Source organism: Microcaecilia unicolor, chromosome 9, assembly GCF_901765095.1.
Source record: "Microcaecilia unicolor chromosome 9, aMicUni1.1, whole genome shotgun sequence".
NCBI classification, from domain to species: Eukaryota; Metazoa; Chordata; class Amphibia; order Gymnophiona; family Siphonopidae; genus Microcaecilia; species Microcaecilia unicolor.
The window spans coordinates 197,543,820-197,562,260 of NC_044039.1; the positions used below are offsets into that span (position 1 = coordinate 197,543,820).

Here is an 18,441-nt window from a genome sequence, read left to right on the forward strand (position 1 = left end):
ATTACTTCACCGTTCTAGTGCTCTTGTATTGTTGTTTTGATTTTCAATAAAAACATCTGTTACAATAAATAGCATCCGCCAAGTAGGCCAACCCCATTTCTAACTGGGCATTATGGCGCACATCTTGAGCTGCAGACTGCTGATGCCACTTCAGGCATGCTCTTGTCACGAATGAGCTGCACACTGTGGCTTGAAGGGCCTAACAGGCCACTTCAAAGGCCTGATTCAGCAAGCCTTCTAGCCTCCTATCTGTAGATCTGAAGGCAATGCCCCCTTCCACTGGAAAAGAGGTCTTTAGTCACTGCTGTAACCAGGGAGCCCACCCTGGAAAGCTGCAGTTTATTATTCTCCTCCAGAACTAATGGGTAGAGGTGAGCCATGGGTCTTCCTACTCTTAGCCCCGTGACCGGAGAGACCTATTCTGCTGTAATCAGGTCTTGTGTGTCTGAATGCATCAGGAAGGCCTCAGAAGGACTTTTATGACCCCTCATAAATCGACGAAGATGGAACTCCTGACTCCCAATGGCTCCTCAATGGAAAGTACCACCAGTGCCTCAAATAAGAGTACTGAGCTCCTCTTTACGAAACAACCTCAGTACTTTTGGATCATCTCTCTCATTAGAAGGAAGCTCTCCCTCCTCTAACAGCTCCTTCAATGATGGCTCCTCTGAATAGACCGAGGCCACATCAGCTAAGGAGGGAGAAGTAGAGCTAGCCTTATCTGCCCACTCCTGGAGGTCTAAAGGAGATCTCTTAGGAGCAGGAGGGACAATGGGATGAGAAACTGAGGCACCTTGCAGCAACTCTGACTGTCCTTGATTCAGTAAATAGGCCTGGTGTAAGAGCAATATAAACTCTGAAGATCCTGATGCAGCTGAATGCTCAGTCAGGCCCTAAGGTTGTAAAATGTCGGCTGTGCTTCGTTCATGATCAGCTAGAGGTTGCTCCTCACTGCCAGTCAGCCCCGACAAAATGGCACCTGCACACTGGCCCTGCTGGAGAGCCCAGCATATTCGAATGCTATGCTGAATCCAAATGTGTTGCCACCTCCCATTTCCTCCACGTCCTGCGGGATTCTCGGCTTGTACGTACTGCAATGCCCCGACACTAGTCGGTGGGGTCCCACAGCGGGAATGCTGCTTAACTGCCTCTGCAGGAGTTGCCATTCACCCCGTCTGTCACCAGCGCAGCACGTGTCCCAAGCAAGTGAGTCAGGATCCCTCCCCTGCACCATATAAAACGTGCAGCCCTCCAAGCAGTTCCGAGTCAAACTTTAATCCCCCCAAATTCACAGTCTTCACAAGTCTTACCACAGATGAGTAAAGGTTTGCTGGAAAGCATGGGACAGAGTATCAGTCCTAATGCCTCTTTCCTTTTTTTTTTTAGGTTGTTGTGCTGGAAAAGGAGAGCGCCACAGGAAACGGGGGGAAGTGAAGAGAAGGAAGAAGTAAATTCATGGGGTACCACAGACAAGGATCTGAAGACCTCCACATATGACTCTGCAAACCCAAACCACCTGGCAAAGCTCAACGAGGGAACCAGTTGACCAACTAGACCAGGAGCAAATCATTCACAACCAGAGGCTGAAAAGTGTGTCCATCCACCTGCTGGAGATTTAAAAAAACAAAACAAAAACTGAGGAGCTGGTCTGGATATCAAGAGATATGCCTCAGTTCTCTGTCTCCACCTGCTGGACACAACTATCCCACATGTTCCGGAATAGTGGGAAGCTATGTAGTGAAAAAGGATTCCTACTTTTCTTAGCACTGGCCATAATGGCTTTATTTAACATTAACTGGTCCTTGGTTCCATAAGCTCCCTACTTATTGCCCTTCTGTTCTACTGACATGATGTTATTAGAGTCAATATGATTGTCAGAAAACTTATCTACCCCAACTTGACATTTCATCCTTTAGATTGTAAGCTCTTCCGAGCAGGGACCGTCCTTATTGTTAATTTGTACAGCGCTGCGTAACCCTAGTAGCGCTCTAGAAATGTTAAGTAGTAGTAGTGTATATTCCATCTGCATCTAGAATAGTGAACAGCTTATAGACCATTACTTGTTTACCTACAGGTCTTTCATTTTTAGGAATGTTACTTGATCTCCCTTTGGAAGATGAAATGTTTGGCCGATTAGCTACTGTGCTGTCAATTCTGGCTGCCTGACCAACTGATTTTCACAATTTGTCGGGTCTTGATGGAGTGATCTTAACTGAGCCACAAGCTCAGATTGGAGCTATTCTTAACCTATTTTCCAGAATGTTTCTAGGTCAGCTTTAGTTTGTTGTATTTCTACTCAGGGCCGCCGGGGGGGGGGGGGGGGGGGGGGGGGAACGACTAAATTCCCCGGCCTGGCGCCACAGTCCCACCCGCCCGCGGCTCCGTCGTCGACCATCTGCCACCGCGCCGGGCCCCCTGCATTGAAATCACAGTACCTCTCACCTCCGTGTGAAAGTGCTTAAGGCAGCAGCAGATCGCCTCCCTTCAGGCCTCCTTCCCTCCCTATGTCCCGCCCTCGTCTGACATAACTTCCGCGAGGGCAGGACACAGGGAGGGAAGGAGGTCCGAAGGGAGGCAACCTGCTGCTGCCTGCAGCACTCTCACATGGAGGTGAGAGGCGCTGTGATTTCAATGCAGGGGGCCCGGCCTAGTAGCGGACGGAGGGGGACGGCTGGGGCTACCTTGCCCCGGACCCAGCCCAGTCTCTCGGCAGCCCTGTTTCTACTGCACTTAAACTCTTGCCCAGTCCCCTGTAGAATTGTTTCCCTCAGGAGTAATTTTTCCCAATGGGCTATCTTTGCACATACTATGGCAGTAATGAACCTCATTCCTAAGCCAGGGTATGTGGAGTATGACCTCCTTTGAGCGTCCTCCAGTGATGCATTTAAAATGTGCAAGAATTAACCCACTCATTTACGTGCAAGAAATAACCCACTCATTCATTATTTTGTAGGTTGTATACAACTAATTTTGAAGAGGTTACAAACGCCAGAAAATGTAGTAATTTGCTTGGTCTACTCTGCAAAACGTTTGATAGGGTTACTCCTCTGCTTAGCACCTAAATGCAAGTGCCATTTGTGTGCTAAGATTATAGAACACTAGTACTTATGCGTGTAAGTGCTGGTTGAGCGCTAAGCAGTTTTCTACAAGTTTAGTGTGCAACTGTAAGGGGGCGTACACATGGGCATAGCATGAGCCAGATCCACACTTAAGTACATAACAGAAAACTAAAAGTTACACAATAAGGGCCATGTTTACTAAGGTGCACTAACATTTTTAGTGTGTGCTAAAAATTAGCATGCGCTAACCATGTAGGTGCCCATAGGAATATTCACCTACACGGTTAGCGTGTGCTAAAAACGCTAGTGAGCCTCTGGTGCAGCTTATTAAACAGGGCCCTAAAAGTGCAACATTTACATACTAACATTTATGCCTGCCTTTTAAATGGCTTAAGTAATAGAGCCTGCACCAAGATGCCCTTTCAAAATTTATACTCAGCACCTTGAATTTTAGCGCCCAAACATTTGCAAGATTTGCAGAATTGACCTTAAATCTTTAATCTGCGTAGATGTGAGGGCTTTATACATCTCCTATTAATACTGTCTCACTTCACTGATTGTCACTTTCTTTCACAAATTCTCTTACTGCACAGCAAAATTAGGTATCCAAGACTACCAGATCCTAGAAAGTGATATTTATAGAACACCAGTATATACACCACTTGTATAACATTCAACATGGCTTCAATGTTTCTTGTCCAAAAAGAAGATGAATTTGAACTTAACTAGGAGGTAAGCTTAGTTTTGGACTGCTGGAAATTCAGAAAATAATAATTGAACACAAAGGCTAACACTGGTACCTTCAAGAACATCAACTGGCACGTCCTGAACAAACTGCTCCCACCATCTTCTGTACATGGGTTTGGCGGTCCACTCCTGAATCTCAAACTTACATAAGCGACCCGCCAGATACATGACCGCAACTGCTATTATCTCAGGCTCCCACTGCAGGGACAGTGTAGTACACAAACTAAAATTATAGTGAGAAAAAAAAAACACACCGTCATGGTAGGCAAAGTAAGGATGAAAGTCAAAACACATAGCAGCAATGAAACACACACTTACATGACCTTCACACAAACAGGGCATAGAAGAGTGTAACCTCTCAACTTGTTGGGCTGACTGGATGGAGCACACAGAGATCCGCCACCACTTACTATGTTACTACAGCCCTAATTTTACAAGCCCTATTTGTATTTGATACGTGCATAAACTGGCACTTAAATGTTTATTTATTTGTTGCATTTGTACCCCACATTTTCCCATTTATTTGCAGGCTCAATGTGGCTTTACATAGTACCGTCAAAGACGTTTGCCCAGTCGGTGAATAACAAATACAAAGTTGTATAGTGATCGTATGAGGTATAAGTGGGGGGTCGAAATGGATGAAGATTGTGTGATGTCCTGTTCGATCATAGTCATGCTATGTTGGTAGGTGGAGAGGGTTACGAGGGGTCGCTGGGGTAGGCCTTTTTGAAGAGGTAGGTTTTTAGTGATTTCCTGAAGTTCAAGTGGTCGTGGATTGTTTTCACAGCTTTTGGGAGCCCATTCCATAGTTGTGCGCTTATGTAGGAGAAGCCGGCTGCGTAAGTTGTTTTGTATTTCAGTCCTTTGCAATTTGGGTAGTGTAGGTTTAGGTAGGATCTTGACGATCTGACTTTGTTTCTTATTGGTAAGTCTATAAGGTCTGTCATATATCTTGCATAAATGTCTAAGTCCCCATTTTATAAAGCCAGATATGCGCTTATCAAACCCAAGTGCGAGCAAATGGCAAGGGGGCATGATCTGGGTACGTTCTGGGTGGGACAAGGACATGGTAAGTTCTCAGATGTTCATTCCCCATTTTCAAGGGAACTACTATGTCCTAAATGATTCACATTGGGAGTTACTCCTCCTACCAAACATGTTTACGATTTGGTCAATAGCTGCTATTGAGCAGCCTACATTAGACAGATTGCGGGGGGGGGGGGGGGGGGGGCTAAATTCCCCAGTAGTTTTTGTCCCCTTCCAAATGCCAAATTGACAAGAAAGACTGGTCACTGTGACAGTGTCAGGATAATAATATCTTTCTACTGGTTATGTGCTGGATCTGTACCCATCAATACTACATAAATTTATTTTCCTAAAAAGCGAATGCTACATACCTGTAGAAGGTATTCTCCGAGGACAGCAGGCTGATTGTTCTCACTGATGGGTGACGTCCTCGGCAGCCCCTCCAATCGGAATCTTCCTAGCAAAGTCCTTTGCTAGTCCTCGCGCGCCCGCGCGCACCGCGCATGCGCGGCCGTCTTCCCGCCCGAAACCGGCCAGTCCAGTATGTAGCAAGACAATACAGTTCCAGGGAAGACACAACTCCAAAGGGGAGGCGGGCGGGTTTGTGAGAACAATCAGCCTGCTGTCCTCGGAGAATACCTTCTACAGGTATGTAGCATTCGCTTTCTCCGAGGACAAGCAGGCTGCTTGTTCTCACTGATGGGGTATCCCTAGCCCCCAGGCTCACTCAAAACAACAACCATGGTCAATTGGACCTCGCAACGGCGAGGACATAACTGAGATTGACCTAAAAAATTTACCAACTAACTGAGAGTGCAGCCTGGAACAGAACAAACAGGGCCCTCGGGGGGTGGAGTTGGATCCTAAAGCCCAAACAGGTTCTGAAGAACTGACTGCCCGAACCGACTGTCGCGTCGGGTATCCTGCTGCAGGCAGTAATGAGATGTGAATGTGTGGACAGATGACCACGTCGCAGCTTTGCAAATTTCCTCCATGGTGGCTGACTTCAAGTGGGCTACCGACGCAGCCATGGCTCTAACATTATGAGCCGTGACATGACCCTCAAGAGCCAGCCCAGCCTGGGCGTAAGTGAAGGAAATGCAATCTGCTAGCCAATTGGATATGGTGCGTTTCCCTACAGCCACTCCCCTCTTGTTGGGATCAAAAGAAACAAACAATTGGGCGGACTGTCTGTGGGGCTGTGTCCGCTCCAGATAGAAGGCCAATGCTCTCTTGCAGTCCAATGTGTGCAGCTGACGTTCAGCAGGGCAGGAATGAGGACGGGGAAAGAATGTTGGCAAGACAATTGACTGGTTCAGATGGAACTCCGACACAACCTTCGGCAGAAACTTAGGGTGAGTGCGGAGGACTACTCTGTTATGATGAAATTTGGTGTAAGGGGCCTGGGCTACCAGGGCCTGAAGCTCACTGACTCTACGAGCTGAAGTAACTGCCACCAAGAAAATGACCTTCCAGGTCAAGTACTTCAGATGGCAGGAATTCAGTGGCTCAAAAGGAGGTTTCATCAGCTGGGTGAGAACGGCATTGAGATCCCATGACACTGTAGGAGGCTTGACAGGGGGCTTTGACAAAAGCAAACCTCTCATGAAGCGAACAACTAAAGGCTGTCCTGAGATCGGCTTACCTTCCACACGGTAATGGTATGCACTAATCGCACTAAGGTGAACCCTTACAGAGTTGGTCTTGAGACCAGACTCAGACAAGTGCAGAAGGTATTCAAGCAGGGTCTGTGTAGGACAAGAGCGAGGATCTAGGGCCTTGCTGTCACACCAGACGGCAAACCTCCTCCATTGAAAGAAGTAACTCCTCTTAGTGGAATCTTTCCTGGAAGCAAGCAAGACACGGGAGACACCCTCTGACAGACCCAAAGAGGCAAAGTCTACGCCCTCAACATCCAGGCCGTGAGAGCCAGAGACTGGAGGTTGGGATGCAGAAGCGCCCCCTAGTCCTGTGTGATGAGGGTCGGAAAACACTCCAATCTCCACGGTTCTTCGGAGGACAACTCCAGAAGAAGAGGGAACCAGATCTGACGCGGCCAAAAAGGAGCAATCAGGATCATGGTGCCTCGGTCTTGCTTGAGTTTCAACAAAGTCTTCCCCACCAGAGGAATGGGAGGATAAGCATACAGCAGACCCTCCCCCCAATCCAGGAGGAAGGCATCCGATGCCAGTCTGCCGGGGGCCTGAAGCCTGGAACAGAACTGAGGGACTTTGTGGTTCACTCGAGATGCGAAGAGATCCACCAAGGGGGTGCCCCACGCTTGGAAGATCTGGCGCACCACTCTGGAGTTGAGCGACCACTCGTGAGGTTGCATAATCCTGCTCAGTCTGTCGGCCAGACTGTTGTTTACGCCTGCCAGATATGTGGCTTGGAGCACCATGCCGAGACGGCGAGCCCAGAGCCACATGCTGACGGCTTCCTGACACAGGGGGCGAGATCCGGTGCCCCCCTGCTTGTTGACATAGTACATGGCAACCTGGTTGTCTGTCTGAATTTGGATAATTTGGTGGGACAGCCGATCTCTGAAAGCCTTCAGAGCGTTCCAGATCGCTCGCAACTCCAGGAGATTGATCTGTAGACCGCGTTCCTGGAGGGACCAGCTTCCTTGGGTGTGAAGCCCATCGACATGAGCTCCCCATCCCAGGAGAGACGCATCCGTGGTCAGCACTTTTTGTGGCTGAGGAATTTGGAAAGGACGTCCCAGAGTCAAATTGGACCAAATCGTCCACCAATACAGGGATTCGAGAAAACTCGTGGACAGGTGGATCACGTCTTCTAGACCCCCAGCGGCCTGATACCACTGGGAGGCTAGGGTTCATTGAGCAGATCTCATGTGAAGACGGGCCATGGGAGTCACATGAACTGTGGAGGCCATGTGGCCCAGCAATCTCAACATCTGCCGAGCTGTGATCTGCTGTGACGCTCGCACCCGCGAGACGAGGGACAGCAAGTTGTTGGCTCTCGTCTCTGGGAGATAGGCACGAGCCGTCCGAGAATCCAGCAGAGCTCCTATGAATTCGAGTTTCTGCACTGGTAGAAGATGGGACTTTGGGTAATTTATCACAAACCCCAGTAGCTCCAGGAGGCGAATAGTCATCTGCATGGACTGCAGGGCTCCTGCCTCGGATGTGTTCTTCACCAGCCAATCGTCGAGATATGGGAACACATGCACCCCCAGCCTGCGAAGTGCCGCTGCTACCACAGCTAGGCACTTTGTGAACACCCTGGGCGCAGAGGCGAGCCCAAAGGGTAGCACACAGTACTGGAAGTGGCGTGTGCCCAACTGAAATCGCAGATACTGTCTGTGAGCTGGCAGTATCGGGATGTGAGTGTAGGCATCCTTCAAGTCCAGAGAGCATAGCCAATCGTTTTGCTGAATCATGGGGAGAAGGGTGCCCAGGGAAAGCATCCTGAACTCTTCTTTTACGAGATATTTGTTCAGGGCCCTTAGGTCTAGGATGGGACGCATCCCCCCTGTTTTCTTTTCCACAAGGAAGTACCTGGAATAGAATCCCAGCCCTTCTTGCCCGGATGGCACGGGCTCGACCGCATTGGCGCTGAGAAGGGCGGAGAGTTCCTCTGCAAGTACCTGCTTGTGTTGGAAGCTGTAAGACTGAGCTCCCGGTGGACAATTTGGAGGTTTTGCAGTCAAATTGAGGGTGTATCCTTGCCGGACTATTTGCAGAACCCACTGGTCGGAGGTTATGAGAGGCCACCTTTGGTGAAAAGCTTTCAACCTCCCTCCGACCGGTAGGTCGCCCGGCACTGATACTTGTACTGCGGCTATGCTCTGCTGGAGCCAGTCAAAAGCTCGCCCCTTGCTTTTGCTGGGGAGCCGCGGGGCCTTGCTGAGGCGCACGCTGCTGACGAGAGCGAGCGCGCTGGGGCTTTGCCTGGGCCGCAGGCTGTCGGGAAGGAGGATTGTACCTACGCTTACCAGAAGTATAGGGAACAGTCTTCCTTCCCCCGAAAAATCGTCTACCTGTAGAGGTAGAAGCTGAAGGCTGCCGGCGGGAGAACTTGTCGAATGCGGTGTCCCGCTGGTGGAGAGACTCTACCACCTGTTCGACTTTCTCTCCAAAAATATTATCCGCACGGCAAGGCGAGTCCGCAATCCGCTGCTGGAGTCTATTCTCCAGGTCGGCGGCACGCAGCCATGAGAGCCTGCGCATCACCACACCTTGAGCAGCGGCCCTGGACGCAACATCAAAAGTGTCATACACCCCTCTGGCCAGGAATTTTCTGCACGCCTTCAGCTGCCTGACCACCTCCTGAAAAGGTTTGGCTTGCTCAGGGGGAAGAGCATCAACCAAGCCCGCCAACTGCCGCACATTATTCCGCATGTGTATGCTCGTGTAGAGCTGGTAAGACTGGATCTTGGCCACGAGCATAGAGGAATGGTAGGCCTTCCTCCCAAAGGAGTCTAAGGTTCTAGAGTCCTTGCCCGGGGGCGCCGAAGCATGCTCCCTAGAACTCTTAGCCTTCTTTAGGGCCAGATCCACAACTCCAGAGTCGTGAGGCAACTGGGTGCGCATCAGCTCTGGGTCCCCATGGATCCGGTACTGGGACTCAATCTTCTTGGGGATGTGGGGATTACTTAGTGGCTTGGTCCAGTTCGCAAGCAATGTCTTTTTCAGGACATGGTGCAAGGGAACAGTGGACGCTTCCTTAGGTGGAGAAGGATAGTCCAGGAGCTCAAACATTTCAGCCCTGGGCTCGTCCTCCACAACCACCGGGAAGGGGATGGCCGTAGACATCTCCCGGACAAAGGAAGCAAAAGACAGACTCTCGGGAGGAGAAAGCTGTCTTTCAGGAGAGGGAGTGGGATCAGAAGGAAGACCCTCAGACTCCTCGTCAGAGAAATATCTGGGATCTTCTTCTTCTTCCCACGAGGCCTCACCCTCGGTGTCAGACACAAGTTCACGGACCTGCGTCTGCAACCGCGCCCGGCTCGACTCCGTGGAGCCACATCCACGATGGGGGCGTCGAGAGGTAGACTCCCTTGCCCGCATCGGCGAAGCTCCCTCCGCCGACGTAGTCGGGGAGCCCTCCTGGGAGGTGGCCGCAGTCGGCACCGCATGCGGTACCGACGTCGGGGACCTCACCCCGGGCGATGGGCCAGCCGGCGCCATGCTCGACGGTACCGGAGGCGCAAGCACCGCCGGTACCGGAGGGGTAGGGCGCAACAGCTCTCCCAGAATCTCTGGGAGAACGGCCCGGAGGCTCTCGTTCAGAGCGGCTGCAGAGAAAGGCATGGAGGTCGATGCAGGCGTCGACGTCAGAACCTGTTCCGGGCGTGGAGGCTGTTCCGGGCTGTCCAGAGTGGAGCGCATCGACACCTCCTGAACAGAGGGTGAGCGGTCCTCTCGGTGCCGATGCCTGCTGGGTGCCGACTCCCTCGGCGACCCAGAGCTCTCGGTGCCGACGCGGGGAGGGGACCGGTGTCGATGCTTCTTCGATTTCTTCCGAAGCATGTCACCGGAGCTCCCCGGCACCGACGAGGAGGACGTAGAATCCATCCGTCGCTTCCTCGGGGCCGAGACCGAAGAGGGTCGATCTCGGGGGGGCTGTACCGCAGGAGCCCTCAGGGTAGGAGGAGACCCACCCGAGGGCTCATCGCCACCAGCAGGGGAATGGACAGCCCTCACCTGCACTCCACTCGATGCACCACCGTCCGACGACATCAGGAGACGAGGTCCCGGTACCACCGACGTCGATGCAGCTATCCGATGTCTCGGTGCCGATGCAGAGGGCCGATGCCTCGATGCACTGGCAGCCAAGGATGAAGGTCTGGACGCTGATGACGTCGATGCACACGATGACCCCGGTGCCGATGCCGACGAAGCGCCCGAGAACAAAACGTTCCACTGGGCCAATCTCGCTACTTGAGTCCGCCTCTGTAACAGGGAACACAGACTACAGTTCTGGGGACGGTGCTCGGCCCCCAGACACTGAAGACACGAAGAGTGCCTATCAGTGAGCGAGATTACCCGGGCGCACTGGGTGCACTTCTTGAAGCCGCTGGAAGGCTTCGATGTCATGGGCGGAAAAATCACGCCGGCGAAGTCAAAATCCGAAATGACGAATTTGGAGCACCAAAAATTTAAGGGAGAAAAATCTCGACCGAGGCCGAAAAGAGGCCTACCCCGACGACGAAAGAAAACTTACCGGGGCAAAACTGGAAATACGGGAAGGGAAAAATAGAACCCAAGGGGGTTTTCGGAGCACTTCCCGACAGATAAACAAACTTTTCCGAAGAAAAACACGTCAATAAAACACGGACGCGCGAGGTCGACTCTCCGGGGCTCGACACGACAAAAACACAGCCGTACCGAGTGCGGACGAAAGAAGACTGGCCGGCTCGAGCCGGTTTCGGGCGGGAAGACGGCCGCGCATGCGCGGTGCGCGTGGGCGCGCGAGGACTAGCAAAGGACTTTGCTAGGAAGATTCCGATTGGAGGGGCTGCCGAGGACGTCACCCATCAGTGAGAAAAAGCAGCCTGCTTGTCCTCGGAGAATGGATGTTTATGCTGCACAAACATCTATTTCCTTGTATTTCAGATCAGGATCTACGCTGGCACATCCTATTCTAAAATACTGGTGAAACTTGAGATGCACCGACTGCAGGTCTCAATTCTACCAGCTTTCTAAAATGGGGATATATATATTTAATATGTGGGAAGTAGGGCAGTGGATAGAGAAGACTTAGATGCAATATGATAAAAGACCCACCCTTAGAGATTTTCAAGGACTACCTGCAAGATACGAATTTCAGTGAAAGTTTCAAAAATTGGGGTGGTACCCAAGGCACAAATTGATTCAAAAATCCAAGAAATTTGGCATAATCTAGGGGCGAGTTTGGAGTTTCACTGCTGCTACCAAACAGCAGATCAACTAGATAGAGCAACTGTATCTTGGCATGTGGCTGTCAAAAATCAGTCTTTCCCATTTTCTACAGTTTGTTCAGAACAGCAGATATTCAGAAACTTTCTCCTGAAAAATAAGCAATAAGAGGAAAGCGAGACAAGGAAAACTATCATTCACTAAAGGCTCGCGCATTGGGGGGGGGGGGGAGGGGAGGACATAGGGACACATGGCTACATTTAAGGAATTTCGAAATACTACTTTAAAATTAGGATTTACTTGCTTGGTCAGTAGCACTTTCCTCTTAAAACTATTTGTTGAGGATGAGAGAATTTTAGAAAAACTGTAGCAAATGTTGTTGACTTAATCTTCTTGGCATTGAATGCTAGGCATAACCCAATCTGCAGCAAAAACTTGCTAGAAACCCTTACCTGTCATTTACAAAAGTCCAAGCCATCTGAACCAGCTTCTGAATTTTGTTTTTGTCACCTGAAAAAAAAATAAGCTTATTACTAAGACTTCTGCTTAAACATTATTAAAAATGAAGTCAATTTGACAAATGTACAAAGATAATGAAAAACACAAGTTGTGGACAACAGTTTGGAACCCCCTACTATCAAGACCATTCAGGCCTTGGTATGCCTTGGAGGCTCACTATGGCTCACAAATCAAGAAGCATGATCTAGTGCGTCTCTAAATGCTCAAGCTGGTATGGTTCCCCCAAAATGCTAGAGTATGCCATCTGGAAGAGAGGGTTTCAAAAATGTTGATTATAAAATGGTGATAGCACATAATAAAAATACAAAATAATAATAATGCTGGGAAAATGAGAAATCCTCCCCCCCCAGGAGGTGACCTTGGCAGTAACACCAATCCAGACTGGCTTGCACCCTGGCAGAAAGGCAAAAGGCTTTTGAAATTCCGTGAAACCAGAGTTCGCCTGGACAACAAGGCTGACTGTAGAGGCCACGTGTGTGCCATTTCCCAAGGCACCACCAAGGTTGCCACAATAAAGCCCAAACCGTGGGAGTTGGTAGCTTGCAGAGTCTGTGATTCTGGGCCTGTAGCACTGTTGCTTGATCCTCTGGGAGGAAAACCATACCCTGAGCTGTACTGAATCGAACTCCCAAATACTCCAGAACATGGGTTTGGAGCAGGCGACTCTTCAGACAATTCACCACCCAGCACAGACTCTTCAAGAGAGCAATGATTTTAGCAGTGGTCCCCTGGACTCAGTCCGAGTCAGCATTGATCAACTAATCGTCCAGTAGGGATGCACTCAAGATACCCTGGCACCTCAAATGAGGTGGGAAGACTTTCTCATCAGTGATGATTATTGAATCACTTAATACAAAATGCAGGATACTCAGAAGAAGATCCTGAACATCCTGAAGAGACTCTTATAGATTTATGGAAAGAAGTTGTAGAACAAAGAAAGAATATTATTAGAAATGATTTACATTTTATTACTATGATTAATTATTGTACAGCTAGAAAGATTCCTAGGGGTCTTTGTATTACGAAGAAACCCACTATGTTTTTAGATGATCAAACATTCTTGGACAAATGGTGTTGTATTTTAAATAAATGTGCTCTAGACCTTATGATTTTAATTGCTGAAACAGCTAGGAATAAAAGTATCTCTCTTAAAGAGAAATGTGATGAAAAACTTAACTGCCTTAGATAAGACGACCATAATTTCAAAGTAATCAACCAAGATGTGGAACGTAGAATCCAAAATTTCAAATCTGAATTGAAAGAGGTAAAAAAAGAAATTCATTAGGGATGAGGGAGATTACAAGAGGGGGTCTATATATTCCTTTTCAAAAGCAAGACCATACTATGCATCTAAAAAGAATCATACCTCTGATCCCTATCCTAGGCATGTGCCTTCGCAAATTAGAGAACAGTTTCCTATTGAACCCAGTAGGAAATGGATAACAAGTGAATCTGGAGATTTGTATTGGTCACCTCTCAATAGTCCTAATACCCCAACAGATGACAATGAACCACCTGAGAGGGCTACAACGTGCCCTTCGCCCATACAGAGTGTAATCCCGACTCAATCTTCTTTTTTAGAGAGAATCTGGAAGACAGATTCCGAGATATCACCATGCTTCCAGAATGTGACATATGGACAAGCACAAATGACATAGCGAGGCTCCTGGAGAGGCAGAGGAAGAGGCAGGGGACATCATTACATACCAGCCAACAGAGGGTATCGCCGGGAAAGCTGGAGGTAAATATTCCAGTTTTTAATCTATCAGATGTGCCCCTTGATACAATGGAGATATCCATACCGCAAAAGGGTCTTTCCTTTGTACCTACGGCTAAGTATGATGCCTTTCAGATACAGGTTGATTTGTTCAAATTTTCGAGAAAACTACAAATTATTCACAACTTTTCAAACCATCCTCCAAGTGCCGATGTCTCAGTTGTTAAAAAAAACCCTCAACCTGGATTCCATCAGGCCCAGTAGACCCATTGATCCACGCATTTAACACCTGCGTAGAAAGAGATCTCCTGAAAACAGAAAAAGGAAAAAGACCACGTTTTTACAATCTATCTAAAAAAGAAAAAGAGGCTTTGCAGAACTTGGCCAAGAATATGCAAATAGTCATTAAACCTGCAGATAAGGGGGGTGGTATAGTTGTTCTTAATCGCTCCAAATACATTCAGAAATAGAAGACCAATTAAGCGATAGGAGATACTACACACCCCTGCCCGCAGATCTGACTCCACATATACAGAAAGACATTTCATCACTGATAGAAGTAGCATCTAAAGCAGGATACTTGACTCCAAAAGAATCCAATTTTCTTTACACTTTGAATCCAATCATTCCCACAATCTATGTACTGCTGAAAATACACAAATCACTTACTGACCCTTCAGGCAGGCCAATCATCCCTGGTAATGGTTCAGTTCTGGAGCCCCTGCCTATTTTCGTTGATTTCTTTCTCAGACCATATGTACCTCTCGAACCGTCATATGTCAGGGATTCCACACATATAATTAACTTGTTACAAGAGTTCGATGGAGATCTTGAAAATACCCTTAAGGTCACCTTGGACATTGACACCCTGTATACTTAACATCCCGCAATATGAGGCACTTCAGATTATTGAAGAAAGAGAGAGAGAAAGGATCACTCATAGAATCATTCCCAATAGATTTATCCTCACAGTTGCAAGCATGGCACTCACCAATAATTACTTCTGTTTTCAAGACAGGTGTTTTCAAAAGATCAAAGGCACGACCATGGGCTCATCCATGGCTCCCAACATAGCCAATTTATACGTCACCCATTTTGAGAAAACATTTCTAGAAGACCATCCATACAACCAGCAGGTTATCTTTTATAAGAGATACATAGACAACATTTTTTTGATTTGGAAAGGAGACACCACATCTCTCGATTCGTTTTACAACTGGCTTAATACTAGAGATGAGAATCTTCATTTCAAGATACAACATCATGAGACAGAGATTAGTTTCTTGGATCTATTGATTCAAAAGGACACTTACCATTTTATAACCACATTATACAGAAAACCTACAGATCAGAATGCATTCCTTCATTATACCAGTTTTCATCCATATAAACTTAAGAAGAATCTTCCACTGTGTCAATTTTTGCGATTGAAAAGGATTTGCACGAACTTTGAGGATTTCCATGCTCAGTCCAACATAACGGCCCGCAGGTTTCAAAATAGAGGTTATCCGAAGAAAAATAGAAGACGGATACGCCAGAGCAGTTACGGAAGATAGAGATCAACTACTACCTATGAGACCCAACAGACCCGCACCTGATATCGTTTGCACACTCATGATTTCTCACCTGGCAAAACAAGTACAAAACTCCATCAGGAGACACTGGCACATTTTGGAACAACATGATTGTTTCAGAAATAAACGCTCAGTCGTAGCCTACTCTCGGGCGAAAAATTTAAAGGAGACTTTGGTGCCGTCCTCTCTGCCACAAATTCAAGATGATGAATCTGATGAGACTCCACCTGGACACAAAAAGTGTGGAAAGTGTAGCATGTGTGAACATGCTTTAGAGATAACCTGTTTTACAAATCCCAGCACTGGAGAAAGATACAATCTGAGACATATTTTCAACTGTAATTCTTACAATGTCGTCTATATTATTTTGTGTCCGTGTTCTCTTGCTTATGTTGGCAAAACTAAAAGGCAAGACACGCATTATTGAACATCGCAGTTGAATTAGAAGAAATGTGGAATCTGCACCTTTAGTCACGCATTGGAAAATAGCAGGACACTCCATTCAAGACTTAAAATTTTTTTGTCTTCAAGGTTTTAAAAGACAATTGGCGTAGGAAGACAACAGACAATATGCTATTACGAGAGGAACAAAGATAATCTTTCAGCTCCAAATTTATACCACAAGGTTTGAATGCGGACATTGACTATAGTTCCTTTCTGTGACTTCAATCAAAAATGTACCTTTTGAAAACAAAGAAAATCAAGGCCTATACACATCTGGTCTCTATCCCTATTTATGCATGAATATAAGCTTCCAAATGAGTTGTCTTGGAGATTTCCTAATAAGTTATATTCCTTTTCAAGACACTAATAAGGTATAAAATACGCATATGTCTTTTAAAAAGATACTCTTTGCTGCACATCATGTTTAATAGATGTTAATATCAACGCGATTTTTATTTTTTTTATTCATTTCTTGTTTTTTATTTTTTAATTTCTTAATTGTAATTTATTTTTAATATTTTCTTATTTTTTATGAATAACAGTAATCATCTTTTTTTTAGATATTATAGATACATTTTTATATTATGGAGTGCATATACCTATTCTATTTTATATCATCTCACTGTCTATCTTCATATATGTGGAGCATAAAGAGGTTTTTTTCTTGAATAGTCAGAATTTTGCAGAATATCAGATATATTTATGTATTCTCTCATTAAATATTTCTTATTTTTTTTAATTGAAATTTTTTTACAATAAATAACACATTTAAATATAATAAAAAAACGGTCGCAGCACATTATGTATTTTAATGCAAATGACATTATGAACCACGAGTTCATATATAAAAATTTTTTTATTTTTTAAGCATGATGCATTCTATATATTTTGATAGCTTCAAAACATTTTCTTATTAAGATAAGTAAATCAAATTACTTTCTTAAAACGCATGACATATAATATATTCATTTTTACTTTTGATTATGCCGATTTGGATGACCTTGCGAGGACGCCCATCTCCCGATTTGTGTCGAAAGATGGGTGTCCTCTTTCGAAAATAAGCGTGATAGTTTCAGAGCGGTGTTAGTCAAATGTGCATCGCTATTCAGACCTGTAGTACATCTGACAATCAAAACATAGCTGAGTTTTCAAAGATGCGTAAACTAATTCTAGATATAGAGGAAACGAGCCTTTTTACGATGCTGATTTTGTTTTTAAACCAGTTTTGTGGTTTGTTCATTTTTTATATTTTACCCAGAGCAGGAATATTTCTGGGGTAATACTAGATGCTTTTTTAAATTCCTTTTTATTAAAAAAAATGTTTTTATTCACAAGAATTTCAGAAACTCCATTACACTTGTACAACTGAATATTCTGCAAATATTCTATAAATATGTTTTTTTTGCGTTACTCTTGAGGCATATATATATATATATATACATATACACACACACAAAGAGGTGAAGGCTTCACAACTAACCCCGCATAGGCTTTTTTCTGCCATTTACCAATTCTGAAATACAATTACAAATTCAATTTTAGAATGTAACCTAATATTTCATTTATCACTTCTGTTTTCCCTGAAGTCTACAACATTCCTTACACACAACAACACACTGGTTTATTGTTGAAGTAGTCCATTTTTATTTTATTATTTTACCTTTCAGTTGTTTTGCATATTTGAGAAGGAATTGGTATGGATGTTCTACTTGTAAATCAAATTTTATTGTCTGCAGCAAAATTCTCTCCAGCACCATCACTTCTTCCTAAAGAGCAAAGTGCAAGAAAATGATTTAGCATCATCATGGATATTGCAGATCAGAACTGTAACAAAACATGTTTGATACAGATTAACATTCTTTCAAACTACCCTAGTTTTTTAAAAATTAAGAAGCACTTTTTCTAAGCTGCATTAGGAGCTAAAATGTGCCTAATGCAGCAAAAATGGCTTAATGCAGGACACACTAAAGAATCCTGTGTTACTTTTGGTATCTGCATGAGCTAAATGCACACTAGTTATTTTTTTTGAGGGCGGCATGGAAGTGGTAACCAGTTAGTACACACAAATGTGCAGTACTAACTGGTTACCCCAGGGTTAACGGAGGAGCCCTGGTAATGGCCACGTGCTAATGGCAATGAAACAAATACCAAAAAAAGCTTTTTTACGGGCATACAAGAAATGGGCTTAGCGCATGGGAAAAACCTGTGTAAGGGCGCAGTAAGGGCTTCTTTTGCAAAACCGTGCTAGTGCTTCCCACGTGGCAAATGAGAGGATGCCTACTGGAATTGAATGGGATTCCTCTCATTTGTTGCGCAGGATTTGCTAGTGCGACTTTGAAAAAGAAGCCCTAAGCCCATTTCTTACCACAACGTAGTAAAAGAGCCCTTATGGGAGCCGAGGGTTGATAACAATGATTAAGGTGCCTAAACTCAATCAAACTTATTTAGGCAATTTAATTTCACATTTTGACTCAACTGATTCAAGCTTGCAC

At 46.0% G+C, this 18,441-nt stretch overlaps 1 protein-coding gene and 1 long non-coding RNA gene across 2 annotated transcripts in view; one reads left to right on the plus strand and one right to left on the minus strand.

The window, feature by feature from the left end:
* The window catches only part of CCNK (cyclin K), a 57,247-nt gene that overhangs the window by 17,435 nt on the left and 21,371 nt on the right, over window positions 1-18,441 (minus strand). The window contains exons 5-7 of the mRNA XM_030214031.1: window positions 17,610-17,715; window positions 12,148-12,205; window positions 3,860-4,029 (exon numbers count right to left, since the gene is read on the minus strand). Of these exons, the coding sequence (XP_030069891.1) occupies window positions 3,860-4,029; window positions 12,148-12,205; window positions 17,610-17,715 (334 nt within the window). The remainder of the gene's footprint in view (window positions 1-3,859; window positions 4,030-12,147; window positions 12,206-17,609; window positions 17,716-18,441) is intronic.
* Window positions 13,801-16,217, plus strand: LOC115477270. The gene is made up of 2 exons (XR_003943306.1): window positions 13,801-13,955; window positions 14,946-16,217. It is a non-coding gene; the product is annotated as an uncharacterized LOC115477270 (long non-coding RNA).